This window comes from Gorilla gorilla, chromosome 5 (genome assembly GCF_029281585.2).
Source record: "Gorilla gorilla gorilla isolate KB3781 chromosome 5, NHGRI_mGorGor1-v2.1_pri, whole genome shotgun sequence".
Classification (NCBI taxonomy): Eukaryota; Metazoa; Chordata; class Mammalia; order Primates; family Hominidae; genus Gorilla; species Gorilla gorilla.
Genome location: NC_073229.2, coordinates 152023978 through 152043278, shown reverse-complemented (window position 1 = coordinate 152043278; position 19301 = coordinate 152023978). Strand labels below are relative to the sequence as shown.

Sequence of the window (19301 nt, the reverse complement as noted above, 5' to 3'; positions counted from 1 at the left end):
ACCCTCAGATCCCTTTGCTCTGATAATGTTTACTCAATGAGCCACAATGATGACTTCTATCATGACAACCACTTGTAAGCCCTCTTAGTACAGTTTTATTTAATCTATTAAATTAATAAATTTACCATTAAACAAATACGTTTTTAGCTAATGCACGAAACAGTGATTTATTCTTCTTCTATCACTGAAACTTAGTCACCTGAATTTCTTGCACATCACTCAGAGTGATTGAAATGTTGTTCTTTTCTGCGTTTTGGTCCTAGTACTTATTTAATCTGATTTTATTTATTTATTTATTTATTTTTGGCTCTCAGGCCCCAGCATTTCCAATCTATAGGAACTTTTATTGCTTCCCCATGTTCAGATGTTTTAAGTAAGACTCACCAACATTTCCTACAGCCTTTTGCATATTTCAGTCTTTAGGCTTGACTTCCTGGATAATGCTTAAACCACCAATTCACGAGAAAAATCTTATATTCTTAGAGGTTAGGGAGATTTTACCTTAGTTCTTAGCACAGCCATAACTTTTCTTATTATGTAATCCCAATGCTTTGCCTTCTTAATACTGACATTTTGGGGATGAGAGAGTCTCTATGGCCTGGAAAGATCATTTCCTAGCATTTCTCAGATGTACCTCTTAGTGCTATATCTAGTGTCCAACTGGGAGAATCCACCCTTAGTAAAGCTGAAAGCTTGCTTTTTCGTGTCTACTTATATGTACCCTGCATTAAAATATCATGCTCACTTATTTTTAGACACATTCTTCATAGAGTGGAAATGACATTGTCTCTGCCTTACAGGAAATGCAGACCATCTCTTTGTGGAAGACTGGCCATATAAATGTCTATTGCAACCATGGCCTCTTTTGAACTTCACTCCTGTGGTCGCCTATCTAGAGGTTCATTTGGAAAATTGAATTTATCACCGTAATGGTCTTAATGCCAAATCAACTGCCATGTCTAGGTACACAATTGCCAATAAAATAGTTTTACACTTAAACATTTCCTTTAGAGGGATGCTCCTTCTTGATAATTTGTGCTATCCTGAAGCAAAAAATAATCACACCTATTTATAATGAGCAAAGATGCATCTCCACTGGCAACCCCAGTGGATATGGTTCTATCAGACACTATCAGCCATACTTTGCAGATATAATATCCTAACTTATAAAAATATATCTCAGATGATCACATGAGCTCCCTCTTTATGCAAACTTAACTAGTAGAGATTCATATTATAGAACCACTACCCTCATTACTCCTTGTCTAGAGAATTCACAACGTAGTCAGCTTGTATATACTTCACTTGTGTATTTGATATCAAACATACCAAATAAAGATATAACCCATGCAAAAACCTTTGACTTGACCATGCTTTAAACTCCTTATGTAGAAGGACCACTATTATATTTACAACAATTAATTGTCATTTTACAATGAAACAAAACTATAACAACATTCACTAATCATCTAATAAGTGATTAAAAAAACTGTTTTACTAGCTGTGGGGGAGGTATACATATAGTTAAGATAATGTCTCTTCTCTAGGAAATCATAATAAATTGCAAAATATACATAACACTCCAATTGAAAGAGTGATAATAATCACATAAGGCTATAATGGAGATACGCTTGAAGTGCTATCAGAGCACAGAGGAGAGAATTAATTCTTACTTAGGTGTAGGGATCAAGGAAGGCTTTGAAGAAAATGATAAATATGGGCTGAAGCTTTGGAATTGGTTGGACTTTGACAAGTTAATAAGGATGTAAAGGGATGGGTGGCCTGGTGTAGTGGCAGGGGGTGGTAGGGCAGGCAGTAATGGAGGGAGAATGCACTTGAGTAAAGGGGAGAAACATCCAATGCAGTTTCCTCTTTGCTGACTGTCACCTTTTTAACTTTGTAGGGAAGATGGAAGAAAATCTATTGAACCAATTGTTTTGGCTGTTCTGATGTGATCACAGCATTGCTTATATGGATTGTCAAACAAGGGATGAGCTCATAAAAGGATATTAATGTGTCGTTTTTATTGAGCAAAGTAGCATTACAGAAAAGGTGATTTCAAAGGCACATGGTTCTTTCATTACAGCCTTCAGGGGCAATGTTTGATCACTGAAAACAGGCTGCTTTGTTCCAGCTTTCTCTGATGTTTGGCATTATTCTGAATACATATGCTTTGACTTGGATAGAATCAGTCTGTAAAGATTTAATAGATTCGAGATTTGCATATTCAAAATACATGTTTTATGGTTAAAATGAAATGAAAGCCATTTTAATATGTATGTCTGTATATACACAGATATATTTCAGACACATATCTCAGCAATTTTTTTAAAAGCAATTACACATATTATGTGTTTGTTTTGAGATAATGAAAGTAGGCTATTTTTAAAATTCACCATTTTAACTTATCAAGAAGGAAAAAATATATTTTAAGACACATTATATTGGTGATAACAAAATACAAGAAGATTTCCAGTTTTAGCGACTTAAGCTTTGCTATATGTCCCTCTCACCTATCATAGACATAACTTTCCAGCTTTCTAGTGCTGGACATCTCTGAACACTTTCTTTATTAAAAATGAGTTAACAGCTTTCTTGGTTGAAGAACATTGGAAGTCACGAAATATTAAAGAGAAATTACAAAAGATTAACATTTACATGATAGTCTTTTCCTTATGTGACTGAAAGAAGTGAGCTTTTTTCTTCCAAAAGGATAGACTTACTTGGAAAAAGACCTGAAAAGTCAAAAGCTTTTCTTGTGGTGACCAAGACTCATGAAATTTCTTTTTATAGAATTCTCTGGCTTCTATTCCATGTGAATTGATATGAAATCTCACATAAATTTATCTTTTTATTTTGAATTCCAGTTGAACCTTTAAAAGAAAGATGACATTCCAACTCAGCCAATTTGATATACATTACATTTACAATTAGATAACCAGTGCACTGAAATTAAGCCCAACAGACTTCAGCTGAAATGGGCTATGTTAGATTATGTTCCATTTAATATGACAAAGAAAAATTTTACTATTTGCTTCTTTACTTAAAAGCCTTCCCTTTCCCTCTCTCCACTTATAACATCCTCTAACTCAGTGATGCCCAGTGCTTTCTCTGCTAAACACATTCTCCCCTCTATGTTAGTTTTGCAACAATTTCAAAACAGAGATTATATTGTTATCCATTTGTTGCCTAGGCCAATGTTTGCAACCTTAATGTACTTATAAATCATCTAGGGATCTTGTTAAAAACACAGGTTCTGATTCAGCAGGTCTGGGGTCTAAGATTCTAACAAGCTCTCCGGTGATGCGGTGGACCAAGGTTTGTATAGCAAACGCTTAGAGTACAAATGACCTGTCCTTAAATGTGTTTTTGGACCATGATAACTGGAAATGTAGATTCTATGACTTTGAGCTTGCTTCATACTTTAAATTGCTTTTTTATTTATTGATAATGAATCAATAATGAATGCTCTGAACCATCAGGACTCCCTCTACTTCCCTAGTCTCTGTTTTTTACCACTTCCTCCTTCTTACTTACATTTTAGACATAACAAAGTACTTGAAGTTTCCAGAATGTATCAGGCTCTTTCACATCTCAGTGCCTTTTCAAATACTATTTCCTCTGCCTGTCCTGGTGTCCTGTGACACTTCCTTTAAAACTCAAATCTGCAGTCATCTCCTCCAGGAATCCTTCTCTAATCTCTTTTTCATGTAATTGCATAATTAAATGCCTTCAGTATACTCCCACATTGCCCTGTATTTCCTTTATTACACCCTTCTCATAATCTGTTGCAATTGTCTGCTTAATTGTTCTTTCCCTTCAAGACAATGCTTCTGGGGGAAATGAATAATGCATTTTATCTCTGATTCCTATTGCCAATCGCCAACATAGTAGGTTTTTTTTTTAATCAAAGTTTGCTGAATGAATGAACAGGGGAAGTTGATGTGTTGTAGTCATACAAGAAAGTAATGCAATATTTCTTCTCATGAAGTTTAAAATTGAATTGGGAGTCATAAAAACTGAAACTCATAAAAAATTAAGTATAGGGTGAGATAATACTAAAGATATAAAATGTTAGTATGTGATTAATTGCCAAATGAGGATCATAGCAAATAACCGCTCAGAGTCAATTGGAGGAAAAATGTCACTGCGGATTTATTAGTATTTTTAATACCTCAATTTGTTCCACAAAGGACTTGAGCCTGCTGATAACATTATGCATTAAAGTTAACGAAAATATGAGCACATATGTAGTTAAGGGAATAGTATGAGACAAGGAGAGGGTTATGGAAATATGTACCGGAAGCTTCAGGAATGGATAGACTATCCTTAATATGTATTTTTTAGACGTATTCTTCTTGTCTGCAAAAATGCTTCTTGCTCAGATATGGACAGTAATGTGGGTGTGCTGGATTTTCATACCCACTCTGCGTGGGAAGCTGACTTCTGTGGGGACATTAGTAGCTCGCTTGTCCTCTGGCTTCTGGCAGAATTTAGCTAATGGGATGCCCATGGAGAAGAGTGAGGTCGGGACATTTATTTTCTTTGGTTACCTAGAACTGGCTGTGCCTCTTTTTAAAGATGGCCCCTATGATAAACTTCCTGAAATTATTCTAATTTGAGTGTGCCCTGTTACCTATTGGGACTCTGATATGACCTCAGAGTTGTTGTTTAGAGCTAGATTGGATGCCAGGCTTACTAACTTTTCTGGCAACCATCAATACCATAAAAATGTTCTAGGTGCATGCTACATATCAGGAACAATTCTATGAGGAGGTGGTTCTACACAGAAAAATTCAGAAAACAAACAAGCAAACCTAAAATGCTGTGCTCATATACTTCACATGTAGTATGGCAAAGACAATGTAAATCATCTTGGAAGTCAGGAAAAATTGATATATATAAAAGCTCACAGCTCTATAATGTTTATTTATACTTGCCTTAAGTTAGTGTTGAATTGTAAAGCAATAATATGCCAGAGATATAGTTTTTGGGTTGTTTCCTTTTCACTGGGGGTAGATTATCCAGAATTTTTGCCTCTGCTCTTGGCTGTTGTTCATCTTGTGGTTATTTTCCTCCTCACTGTCCTTCCGTCAGGGAATATTAAAGGAAAATAAGTGAATGAAAACTTAGCTGTAGCATCTATGATAAAAGGTTTGTCAACAAGAAGACTGAAATCCTGACTAAAATGAAGCTTTTCAGTTTATCTGGGTTGGTCTGCCCCCTATCGCCACAAAGATATTCAGAATGGTTTCTAGCTTGTCAAAAACCAAGAGATAAAAATGGGCAAAAAGTTTTACTTTCATGCTAATGAAGAGAACCAGATCTAATAAATAAATATGACCCTCTTAATGTGAAGCCCTGGTGTGCAGACCCTCTTTTTCATCTCCAATTGTATGACAACCTTGTTTGCAGTTGTTATTTAGATCATTTTTGAGTCATATGAGCTTAATTTTGTGACCCAGCAAAAACAGATCATAAATCTCAGTAGTGGAAGATACGTTTGTAGTTTGACCATGGTAAGATGAGCTGAGGGTGCTGAGGAAATCATAAATTCAATTTACAAAAATAACGAAAATGAGATTTATTTATATTTGGCCCAGTGGATAAAGTGAAAATCTAATATTTTTCTGGTCTATGCTGTACATTTTGCCAAGCTTGATTAAATTCCTGTTTAGCAGGTAGCTAAGAGAGGAACTGAATTAAAACACTTTATATTAAGCTTTTGAGTCTACTTTGTTCTTCACTGTTTTCTTTTTAAAAAGCTGTTTTAACTTTTCTTTCCTTTTAGGCTCTATTTATGAAATGTTTGGAAATGAATGCTGTTTTTCAACAGGAGAAGTGATTAAAATTACTGGTCTCAAAGTTAAGAAGATCATAGCTGAAATTTGTGAGCAGATTGAAGGTTGTGAGTCTCTACAGCCATTTGAACTGCCTATGAATTTTCCAGGTACAGCACATTGCAACCACTTATCATTTGTACAACTATATTGTTAATAATATGTATATATACACAACCAGAAACAAGAAAAAAATGGTCTGTTTTTCACTCTAGGATAATGGGGGGCGGGGGGGAAATCCGGAATTGTTATAGTTTGATCATTTTAAGAACGAATGGAAAGCAACTACTTTCTCCTTTTTTAAAGTGAAAGATGTTTATCTTGTACTTAGGAATTAATCTTTTTGGTTAACAAACATTTAGTGAGTTCCAACTATATACACACCACTAGTTGTGCTAAATAATGAGAACCAAGAAATCAAAGATATATTTTCATAAATTCTGTAGAACTAAGTAACATCATTTAAGCCTATCTACCCTCTTTGCTATTCCTACTGTCATTACTCTAGCTCCTTGGATCACCATTGACCTTGCCTGTCTAATATTACCGAAAAGTCGGCCTGGTCTTTTTTATCTAATTGACTCTACTCAGCCCTCCAAAACTAGCTCAAATATCATGCCATCTAGAAGACTTTTGCTGACCCTCTAACCTAATCTAGATTTCTCTTTTATGTTCCCATAGTATGTTGGGCCTCATAACATACACCTCACTGGATAGTCATTGATGACTTTCTCATTTGCCATATTTTTTACACTAGGGGTTGGCAGACTTTTTCTATAAAGAGCCAAATAGTAAATCGTTTAGGCTTTGTGACCAGAGGGTCTCTGTCACACCTATTTCACTATGCTATTTATGTGGTAGCACGAAAGCAGCTCTGGATAATACATAAACCAATGAGCATGGCTATGGCTTAATAAAACTTTATTTACAAAAACCGGTGACAAGCAGGATTTGACTCATCTACTGTAGTTTACTGACCTCTGCTGTAGACTAAAACTCCTTGACATAAAATATGAACATGTGACTTTGTATTTCTGATACCAAGCACAATTTCTGGCACAGAGTGTGTGCTCATGAATTGTTAACTGAATGAACGAATGAATAACTAGTGGAAGAGAAAAATCTCATAAATCTTTACAATATGATCTGTTTCATGGTTTGATGGAAGTATACTTGTGTTCTTTGTGGGGCTTGAAAAGGAATATCAGACTATAGTTGGTTGTGTTTCAGAACAGGGATTCTGCAGCCATTGTACTTGAATCCCAACTCTGCCACTTCTTAGCTGAATAACTTTGACAAGTTATTTACCCTCCTTTCATGTAAAATGGGAATAATAATACTATCTATCTCCTAGTGTTATTGGGAGGGCTACGTACTGAAATATATTTAGTGTTTAGAATGGTACATGGCATATAGAAAGGTGCATAAAAAAGTGTCAGCTTTTGTTACCATTATTAAGATATTATTACTGTCATTGGAGGAGTCAGGAAAAGCTTTTTAGGGAATGTTTTAATTGGGCTGAGGTTGGAAGGATGAAAATATATTAGCTATATTGAAGTGAGGATTTTTTCAAGTGCTCTAGTATCCAGTCCCCTTTCAAATGAAACTTTACACATTGTTCAATTCTATTTCTTTCTTACTCATCTTTTATAACAATGATTCTCAAATTTGGCTGCACATTAGAATCACCTAGGGAGCTTTAAAAAATTCTGATGTTCAGGCCACTTCCATGAGATATTCTGATTTGTTTGCTCTGTGGCAAAGTCTGGTCATCAAGGTTTCTTAAAGCTCCCAGTGTGATACTAGTGAGCAGCCAGTGTTGAGAACCATTACTTTATAAGATGCCTCTCTTAAGTACTCTAATTAGATGTAACAATTCCCTTTTTAAATCACTATAGTTTTTCGTGCCTTAATCATTGCATTTATCACATTTTGCATGTAATTGAGGCTATTTGTGTACTTGTCTGACTACCACCATCTGTCTAATAGATCACAAGGTTGCTGAGGGCAGAATCTGAATCTTATTTATTACAATAATCCCCACGGTATTTAGAAAAAGATGCACATAATAAATATTTAGTAAGTTAAAATGACTAGAATCTTTTGGTAGAAGGAATTTTTCTTATTAGAATAGTGAAAACACTTAGTTTTTGGCTAACAGTTTAATTTGGGGAGTTGCTATTTAGAATATTCTTTTGAACTTCCAATTGGCATGATAATCTTGCATCTATTAACTGACAATTTGAAAATGATGTTTATAAAACAGTTTTATTGTAAAGAACAGAGTGAAAATGGAAAGGTAAAGTGATTGGCACTGGTCAGGGTATAGTTTCTTTCTTCAAAGAGAACTCCTAGATAATGATGAAAGGGATCCCAGATACAGGGATAATTCTTCTACATCAGCACTAAGGAGAAAGATAGAAATCAAGGATACTAATGTTATTCAAAAATTTTAATAGCAGCATCTCTTTATTTATACTATTTTAAAACTATTTAAGTTCCCAATTAGATTTTTGACTTAAAAAGTCAAACGGTATTTTAAAACATTCTTCCTCATTTGTAAATTTCCCAAAGTTTCCTTTTGCTATTGATTTCTAATTTTATTCTATTATAGTCAGATGACATATTTTGTATGACTCAATCCTTTTAAATGTATTGAGACTTGTTTTTTTTGTACTAATATATGATCTAGAGAATGTTCTGTATTCACTTGAGAAGAATATATTTTCTATTTTTGTTGGGTAAGTGTTCTACAGATGTCTGTTGGTTTATGTGTATTGTTCAAGTCTTCTATTTCTTTGTGTATCTTCTATCTAGTTTTAGTCATTGTTGAAAGTGAAGTGTTGATGTTTCCAGCTACTATTGTTGAATTGTTTATTTTCCCTTCAATTCTGTCAGCTTTTGCTTCATGTATTTGCAGGCTCTGATGGTAGGGGTATATGTATTTGTAATTGTTATCTCTTGTTGACGGAGTGACCCTTTTATCATTATGTAATATTCTTTGACTCTAGTAGCAATTTTTGTTTTAAAGTCTATTTTGTCTGGTATTAGTATAGTCATTCCAGTTTTCTTTCAGTTAATATTTGCAAGGTCTCTCATCTTTTATTCTTTTACTTTCAAACTACAGACAGTCCCCGACGTATGATGACATGATTATAATTTTTCAACTTTACAATGATGCAAAAGCAATATGCATTCCACAGAAAGCATACATCAAATTTTGAATTTTGCTTTTACTAACTGCAGGCTAATGTAAGTGTTCTGAGCACATTTAAGGTAGGTTGTGTTTTCAACTCCTTTGGGTAAATACCAAGGAGTGTGATTATTGGACTGTATAGTAAGAGTATGTTTAGTTTAAAGAAACTGCCAAACTATATTCCAAAGTAGCTGTACAATTTTGCATTCCCAAAAACAATAAATGAGAGTTTCTTTTGTTCCACATCCTCACCAGCATTTGGCTTTGTCAATATTTTGGATTTTGGACATTTTATAAGTAGACGCCTATGGTATATAATTGTTTTAATTTGCAATGCCCTGATGGCATGTATTCAGAATATGCTTTTCATATGCTTGTTTGCTATCAGTACATCTTCTTTGGTGAGGTGTCTGTTCGAGTCTTTTGCTCATTTTTTTAAAAATTGGGTTCTTGTTTTTCTTGTTATGTTTTAAGAGTTCTTTACATATTTGGGGTAATAGTCTTTATCAGATTTGACTCTTGCAAATATTTTCTCCCATTCCGTGGCCTGTCTTCTCATTCTTTTGAGAGTGTCATTAGCAGAGGTGTTTTTAGTTTTAATGAAGTCTGGGTTATCAACTCTTTCTTTCATGGATTGTGCCTTTGGTGTTGTATCTGAAAGTCAGCACTAAATCCAAGGTAGTCTAGGTTTTCTCCTATGTTATTGTGTAAGAATTCTGCATTTTACATTTAGGATTGTGATTCATTTTGAGTTAATTTTTACGAAGGGCATAAGGTATGTGCCTGGATTCACTTCTTTGCATATGAGTATCCACTTATTCCAGCATCATCTGTTCAAAACAGTATCTTTACTTCTATTGTATTTCCTTTTCCTTTGTCAAGAATCAGTTAACCATATTTGCATGAGACTATTCCTGGGCTCTCTATTCTGTTGCATTGATCTATTTGTTTATTCTTTCACCAATACCATACTGTCTTGATCACTGTTGCTTAGTAGTAAGTCTTGACATCAGGTAGTGCCAGTCCTTTAAATTTGTTTTTCTCCTTCAAAATGGTGTTGGCTATTCTGGGTATTTTGCCTCTCCATATAAATTGGGGAATCTGTTAATATCCACAAAATAATTTGCTGGGATTTTTATTGAGATTTGATTTAATCTATAGATCTAGTTTGGAATAACTAACATCTTGACAATGTTGAGTCTTTCTATTGATTAACATAAAATATCTCTTCATTATTTCAGTTTTTGATGTTTCTCATCAGAATGTTATATAGTCTTCCTCAGGTTGAACTTGTACATATTTTGTTAGATTTATATCTAAGTATTTTATTTGTGGGGGGTGATAATGTAAATGGTATTGCTTTTTTTTTTTTTTTTTTTTTTTTTGCTTTTTTTTTTTGAGACAGATCCTCACTCTGTTGCCCAGGCTGGAATGCAGTGGTGCAATCTTGGCTCACTGCAACCTCAACCTCCCAGGTTCAAGCGATTTTCCTGTCTCAGCCTCCCGAGTAGATGGGACTACAGGTGCCTGCCACCACAACCAGCTAATTTTTGTATTTTTAGCAGAGATGAGGTTTCGTCATGTTGCCAAGCTGATCTCGAACTCCTGATCTCGTGATCCACCTTCCTTGGCCTCCCAAAGTGCTGGGATTACAGGCATGAGCCATCATGCCCGGCAGTACTGTATTTTAAATTTCAAATTTTCTTCTTTATTGCTGGCATATAGGAAAATGACTTTTGTATCAACCTTATATCTTGTAACCTTGCTATACTTCATCATTTATTCCAGGTGTAACTTAGCTATAATTACTTACTACTTCTAGGGATTGTTTTTGATTCTTTCAGATTTTCTACATAGACAATCATTTTATCTGTGAACAAAGACAATTTTATTTTATCCTTCCCAATCAGTATCCCTTTTATTTCCTTTTCTTGTCTTATTCCATTGGTTAGGACTTCTAGTACAATATTAAAAAGGAGTGGTAAGAGGCATCATGCTAGCTTTGTTCCTGATCTTAGCTGAAAAGTTCTAATTTCTCAACATGAAGTATGATGTCAACTATAGGATTTTTTTAAAAGATGTTATTTATCAAATTGAGGAAACTTTCTCTGATTTCTAATTTGCTGAGAGGTTTTTTTTTTAAATCATGAATGGATGTTGAATTTTGTCAAATAATTTTTGTGCATGTATTGATATGATCATGTGATTCTTTTTTTCTTTTGCCTGTTGATGTGATGAATTACATTAATTAATTTTTGAACATTAAGCCATCCTTATACAAATATGGATAAAACCCACTTAATTGTGGTGTATATTTTGTTCTATGTATCCTTGGCTTTGATTTGATACTACTTGATTGAGAGTTTTTCCATTTGTTAATGAGAGATGTCGGTCTGTAGTTTTCTTATAACATATTTGCCTGGTTTGGGTATTAGGATAACACTGGCCTCACAGAATGAGTTAGGAACGATTCCCTCTGTTAATAGTTTCCAGAAGACATTGTAAAAATGTGTGTAATTTCTTCCCTAAATATTTGTTAGAATTTACCAGTGAACCCATATGGGCATGGTGTTTTTTGTTTTGGGAGGTTATTATTTATTGATTCAATTTATTTAATAGGTATAGTCCTATTCAAATTGTATATTTCTTCTTGTGTGAGTTTTAGCAGATTGTGTCTTTTGAGGAGTTGGCTTATTTCATATGTTATCAAACTTGGGGGCATAGAGTTGCTCCTGGTATTCCTTTATTATCTTTTTAATGTCCACTGGATTTGTAATGATGCCCCCTTTCCTTTTTGATTTAAAAATTTGTGTCTACACTCCTTATAGCTCAGTTAGCCTGGCAAGAGGCACATCTGTTTATCGATCTTTTCAAATAATCAGCTTGAAGTTTTGTTGATTGTCATTGTTGGTTCGCTGCTTTCAGTTGTATTATTTCTGCTCTAATTTTTATTATTTTTTTCTGCTTACTTAGGATGTAATTTGCTCTTGTTTTTCAAGTTTCTTAAGGTGTAAGTTTAGATTACTGATTTTTACGTATTTTTTCTTTTCTAATATATGCATTTGACGCTATAGATTTCCCTCTTAGCACAGCCTTCTCTGTATTCCACACATTTTGATGTTACATTTTTATTCTCAGTGAGTTTAAAACATTTTAAAAAGTTCTCTTGAGATTTTGTCTGTAATCAACAGTTTATTGAGAAGTATGTTGTTTAAAATTTCCAAGTATAAGTGTGTTTTATGGCTTAGAATGTGGTCTATCTTGGTGAATATCCAGGTGAGCCTGAGAAGAAAGTGTAATCTGGTGTGGTTGGATGAAGTCATCTATAGATGTCCATTATATCCAGTTCATTGGTGTTTCTGTTGAGTTCAACTATACCCTTAGTTTTTCTGCCTGCTGGATCTTTTCATGTCCATAAAGGGGTGTTGAAGTCTCCAGTTACAATAGTGGGTTCATGTATTTCTCTTTGCAGTTCTCTAAGTTTTTGCTCTATTGACAGATGTGGTGTGCCCATCAACATAGATTTGTAATTGTCATTTATGCAATTTTAAATCAGATAGGAGAAAAGATTTTCAAACAAGAATATATATTTAAACTGTCTTTTATATTTACGTCTGTAGTTATCTTTATTAATACTCTTCATTTCTTCATATGGAATAGAGTTTCTGTCTTGTGTCCTTTTATTTCAGCCTGAATGATTCACTTTACTATATTTATTGTAGGGAAGGTTTGACAGTGTCACACTTCCTCAGTTTTTGTTCTAGAAATTTCTTAATTTCTCCTTAATTTTTAGAGGACAGTTTTCTTGAATAGAGAATTCTTGGTTGACAGGCTTTTTCTTTCAGCATTCTAGATATCTCATCCCACTGCTTTTGGCCTCCATATTTTCTGAGTAAAAATTAGCTTTTAATCTTATTGAGGATCCCTTGTACGTGATGAATGGTTTCTATTTTGCTATATTCAAAGTTTTTCATTCGTCTTTGATTTTTGTTTTTCTTTTTTTTAATTTAATTGAATTTTGTTTTAAGTTCTGGTATACATGTGCAGGACATACAGGTTTGTTACATAGGTAAATGTGTTCCATGGCAGTTTGCTGCATCTATCAACCCATCACCTAGGTATTAAGCCCAACATGCATTTGCTATTTATCCTGATGTTTTCCCTCCCCCTATACCCCCAAAAGGCCCCAGTGTGTGTTGCTCCCCTCTCTGTGTCCATGTGTTCTCATTGTTCAGTTCCCACTTATAAGTGAGAACATCTGGTGTTTGATTTTCTGTTCCTGTGTGAGTTTGCTAAGGATAATGGCTTTCAGCTCTATCTATGACCCTGCAAAGTGATTTTGTTTTTTTTATGGCTGCATAGTATTCCGTGGTGTATATGTACCACATTTTCTTTATTCGGTTTATCATTGATGGGCATTTGGGTTGATTCCAAGGCTGTCTTTGATTTTCAACCATTTGATCATCACATGTCTAGGCATGAATCTTTGAGTTTAGTCTACTTGAAGTGTATTAAGTTTCTTGAATGTGTAGATTGTTTTTCATCAAATTTTGAAAGTTTTTGCCATTTTTTAAAAATATATTCTTTCTATACCTCTCTCTCTCCGCTCTCCTTTTAGGAATCCTATTATTCTTATATTCTTATGCTTTAAGGTGACCCATAGGTCTTTGAGACTTTGTTCTTTTCTTTATACTTTTTTTCCTCTGCCCCTGAATGTATAATCTCAATTGCATTTTCTTCACATTTGATTTACATTATCTATTTGGTAAGACATTATTCTCATACTTTTGTTCTAGTTATGTAGACATGATTTTCTTTAGTTCTTTGTATATATTTTAAATAGCTAATTTAAGTTTTTCTTCTCTAGTAAGTCTGATATCTGGGCTTTCTTAGAGACAGGTTATGTTATTATTATTATTTCCATAGATTCAGGGTTACAAGTAGTTTTTGATTACATGGATAAGTTCTCTAGTGGTGATTTCTGAGATTTTAGTGCACCCACCAACAAAGCAGTGAACACTCTACCCAATATGTAGTCTTTTAATCCCTCACCCTCTTCCAACCTTCCCTGCTAAGTCCCCAAATTCCATTTATCACTCTTATGCCTTTGTGTCCTCATAGCTTAGCTCCTACTTGTAAGTGAGAACATATGATATTTGGTTTTTCATTCCTGAGTTATTGCAGTTAAAATAATTGCATCCAACTCCATCCAAGTTGCTGCAAAAGACATTATTTCATTTCTTTTTATGGATGAGTAATATTCCATGGTGTATATATACTACATTTTTAATCCATTTGTTGGTTGATGGACAGTTAGGTCAGTTCCATATCTTTGCAATTGTGAATTGTGCTGTTATAAACATGTGTATGCATGTGTCTTTTTCATACAACGACTTTTTTTCCTTTGAGTAGATATGCAGTAATGGAATTGCCAGATTGTTCTACTTTTGGTTATTTAAGGAATCTCCATACTGTTTTCCATAGTGATTGTACTAATTTATATTTTCACCAGCAGTCTAAAAGTGTTTCCTTTTCATGAGATTTATGCCAACATCTATCATCTATTGTTTTTTGACTTTTTTATTATGGCTATTCTTTCAGGAGTAACGTGGAATCTCATTGTGGTTTTAATTTGCATTTCCCTGATTATTAGTTATGTTGGGCATTTTTCATGTTTGTTGTTCATATGTGTATAGTCTTTTGAGAAATATCTGTTCATGTCATTTGCCCACTTGTTGGTGGGATTATTAGTTTTCTTCTTGCTTATTTGTTTGAGTTCCTTATAGATTCTAGATACTAGTCCTTGGTTGGATGCATAGTTTGTAAGTATTTTCTCCCACTTTGTGGGTTGTCTGTTTACTCTGCTGCTTATTTCTTTTGCTGTGTGGAAACTCTTCAGTTTAATTAGGTCCCATTTATTTATTTTTGTGGCATTTGCTTTTGGTGTCTTAGTCATGAATTATTTGCCTAAGCTCATGTCCAGAATAATTTTTCTGATGTTATCTTCCAGAACTTTATGGTTTCAGGTCTTATATTTCAACCTTTGATCCATCTTGAGTTGATTTTTGTATAACATGAGAAATGGGGATCAAGTTTCATTCTTGTACATGTGGCTTGCCAGTTTTTCTAGCACCATTTATTGAATATTATATTGTTTCCCTAATTTATGTTTTTGTATGCTTTGTTGATGATCACCTGACTGTAAGTATGTGGCTTTATTTTTGGGTTCTGTATTCTGTTTCCTTGGTCTATGTGCATATTTTCATACAAGTACCATGTTGTTTTGGTGACTATAGCCTTGTAGTATAATTTGAAATTCTGTGAAGAAAGTCGTTGGTAGCTTGATGGGGATGGCATCTACTTTAAAGTTCATATGGTACCAAAAAAGAGCCTGCATTGCCATGTCAATCCTAAGCCAAAAGAACAAAGCTGGAGGCATCACGCTACCTGACTTCAAACTATACTACAAGGCTACAGTAACCAAAACAGCATGGGACTGGTACCAAAACAGTGATATAGACCAATGGAACGGAACAGAGCCCTCAGAAATAATGCCGCATATCTACAACTATCTGATCTTTGACAAACCTGACAAAAACAAGAAATGGGGAAAGGATTCCCTATTTAATAAATGGTGCTGGGAAAACTGGCTAGCCATATGGAGAAAGCTGAAACTGGATCCCTTCCTTACACCTTATACAAAAATTAATTCAAGATGGAATAAAGACTTAAATGTTAGACCTAAAACCATAAAAACCCTAGAACAAAACCTAGGCAATATCATTCAGGACATAGGCATGGGCAAGGACTTCATGTCTAAAACACCAAAAGCAATGGCAACAAAAGCCAAAATTGACAAATGGGATCTAATTAAACTAAAGAGCTTCTGCACAGCAAAAGAAACTACCATCAGAGTGAACAGGCAACCTACAGAATGGGAGAAAATTCTTGCAATCTACTCATCTGACAAAGGGCTACTATCCAGAATCTACGATGATTTCAAACAAATTTACAAGAAAAAAACAAACAAGCCCATCAAAAAGTGGGCAAAGGATATGAACAGACACTTCTCAAAAGAAGACATGTATGCAGCCAACAGACACATGAAAAAATGCTCATCATCACTGGACATCAGAGGAATGCAAATCAAAACCACAATGAGATACCATCTCACACCAGTTAGAATGGTGATCATTAAAAAGTCAGGAAACAACAGGTGCTGGAGAGGATGTGGAGAAATAGGAACACTTTTACACTGTTGGTGGGACTGTAAACTAGTTCAACCATTGTGGAAGTCAGTGTGGCGATTCCTCAGGGATCTAGAACTAGAAATACCATTTGACCCAGCCATCTCATTACTGGGTATATACCCAAAGGATTATAAATCATGCTGCTATAAAGACATATGCACACGTATGTTTATTGCAGCACTATTCACAAGAGCAAAGACTTGGAACCAACCCAAATGTCCAACAATGGTAGACTGGATTAAGCAAATGTGGCACATATACACCATGGAATACTATGCAGCTATAAAAAATGATGAGTTCATGTCCTTTGTAGGGACATGGATGAAGCTGGAAACCATCATTCTCAGCAAACTATCGCAAGGACAAAAAAACCAAACACCGCATGTTCTCACTCATAGGTGGGAATTGAACAGTGAGAATACATGGACACAGGAAGGGGAACATCACACACTGGGGCCTGTTGTGGGGTGGGAGGAGGGGAGAGGGATAGCATTAGGAGATATACCTAATGTTAAATGATGAGTTAATGGGTGCAGCACACCAACATGGCACATGTATACATATGTAACCAACCTGCACATTGTGCACATGTACCCTAAAACTTAAAGTATAATAAAGTAATAATAATAATAATAATAATTTGAAATTGAGTAACGTGATGCCTCCAGGTCTGTTCTTTTTGGTTAGTATTGCTTTGGCTCTGTGGGCTCTTTTTGGTTCCATAAAAATTTTAGGATTGCTTTTTCTAATTCTGTAAAGAATGATGCTGGTATTTTGATGGGAATTGCATTGAATCCGTAGATTCCTTTGGGCAGTGTGGTCATTTTCACAATATTGACTCTTCCCACCTGTGAGCATGGGATGTGTTTCCATTTGTTTGTGTTACTGATGATTTCTTTCAGCAGTGTGTTTTAGTTTTCCTTACAAGGTTCTTTCACCTCCTTGGTTAAAATATAAGGTTGGTTTTTGTTTTTGTTTAGGTTTCTTTTGCAGCTATTGTGAAGGGATTGGGTTCTTGATTCTCAATTTGGTCATTGTTGATATAAAGCAGTGCTACTGATTTGTGTACATTGATTTTGTAACCTGAGACTTTGCTAAATTTGTTTATCAGATCTGGGAGCTTTTTGGATGAGTCTTTAGGTTTTTCTAGATGTACGATGATATCATTGGCAAAGAGCAACAGTTTGACTTCCTCTTTTCCAATTTGGATGCCCTTTATTTCTTTCTCTGGTCTAATTGCTCTGGCTAGGACTTCCAGTACTATGTTAAAGAGAAGTGGTGAAAGTTGGCATCCTTGTCTTATTCCAGTTCTCAGTGGGAATGCTTTCAACTTTTCCCCATTCAGTATGATGTTGGCTGTGGGTTTGTCATATGTGGCTTTTATTACTTTGAGCTAAGTCCCTTCTATACCTAATTTTTTTAGCGTTTCTATCATAAAGAGATGCTGAATTTTATCAAATGCCTTTTCCGCATCTATTGAGACAATTATGTGATTTCTGTTTGTAATTCTGTTTATGTGATGTATCACATTTATTTACTTGTGTTTGTTAAACTATCTCTGAATCCCTGGGATGAAACTCACGTGATAATGATGTATTATCTTTTTGATTTGCTATTGAATTTAGTTAGCTAATATTTAGTTGAGGATTTTTACATCTATATTCAGGGATTTTTGTCTGTAGCTTTCTTTTTTTTTGTTAAGGCCTTTCCTGGTTTTGGTGTTAGGGTGATACTGGCTTCACAGAATGTTTAGGGAGGATTCTATGTTTCTCTATTTTTTTGGAATAGTTTCAGTAGGATTGGTTGTAATTCTTCTTGAATGTCTAGTAGAATTCAGCTGTGAATCTATCTGGCCCTGGGCTTTTTTTGGTTAGCAATTTTTAAATTACTGGTTCAATCTCACTGCTTGTTATTGGTCTGCTCAGGGTTTCCATTTCTTTGTGATTTAATCTAGGAGGATTGTATGCTTCCAGGTATTTATCCAATTCCTCTAGATTTTCTAGTTTGTGCACATAAAGGTGTTCATAGCAGTTTTGAATGATCTTTTGTATTTATGTGGTATTGGTTGTAATATCTCCAATTTCATTTCTAATTGAGCTTATTTAAATCTTCTCTCTTTTTTTCTTGGTGAATCTCACTCTGCAGGAACAGCTTCTATTGATTGCTTGCCCTCTCCCACTGTGTACAGGTCATACTTTCTTGTTCCTTTGCCTTCTCATAATTTTTGTTTGAAACTGGATGTTTTAAATGATATAATGTGGCAATTGTATAATTAAATTGTTTCCTTTTCCCAGGGCTTGCTGTTATTGGTAGTTGTTTGTTTAGTGAATTTTCTGAACTAAATCTGTAAAGTCTGCATTCTCCATCATGTGTGGCCACAGAAGTCCCTGCTTAGTTAGCTTAGTGGACAACTGATGTCTGAACAGAGATTTACTTACACAGTTGAAACCATGTTTTCAGTATGTGTTGAAGGGCTCTATTGTTCATTTGGGAACATTCTGTCAACACTCAGTCAGGCAATTGAAAATTCTAGCTTAGCCTTGAATTTGGGCTCAGGTAGAGCCTCAGTTAGCCAGAATTGAGAGGTGAGGGTTTTTGTGGGTCTTTCTTGAGTATGCAAACAGTCCTGGGCATGTGTTTAAAATTACTCATGTGACTTTCTGGATTCTTAGGAATATGTTGGAACTTTTCAATTTTTTTTTATGGACATCTCATTTCCCAGCTATTCTTTTTAAGTTTTTGGGTTAGCCTATTATTTTTTTCCCATCACTGCAGGTAGCTACAAAAGTTAAACAATTTTCTTTTATTATTTTTGGCAAGTGCTCTGAGAAAAGCCTTTCCCCAATAATGAGTTCAAAATGAGATCAAAGAGACAACCATGCAAGTGTGATCTTCCAGAGAGCCACCAGATATGTCAAATAATAACAATTCTCTGGGATTGAGCTTTGAAGATACTTCAACCTCTTACTGCTTTCTCCTGTGACTGTCAGGTTGCTTATTTTTTCGTGATTACAG

General features: G+C 34.8%; 1 protein-coding gene across 1 annotated transcript in view; it reads left to right on the top strand.

Annotated features, from left to right (window-relative positions):
* The window catches only part of THEMIS (thymocyte selection associated), a 198688-nt gene that overhangs the window by 40146 nt on the left and 139241 nt on the right, over positions 1 to 19301 (top strand). The window contains exon 2 of the mRNA XM_019029818.4: positions 5792 to 5950. Within this exon, the coding sequence (XP_018885363.3) occupies positions 5792 to 5950 (159 nt within the window). The remainder of the gene's footprint in view (positions 1 to 5791; positions 5951 to 19301) is intronic.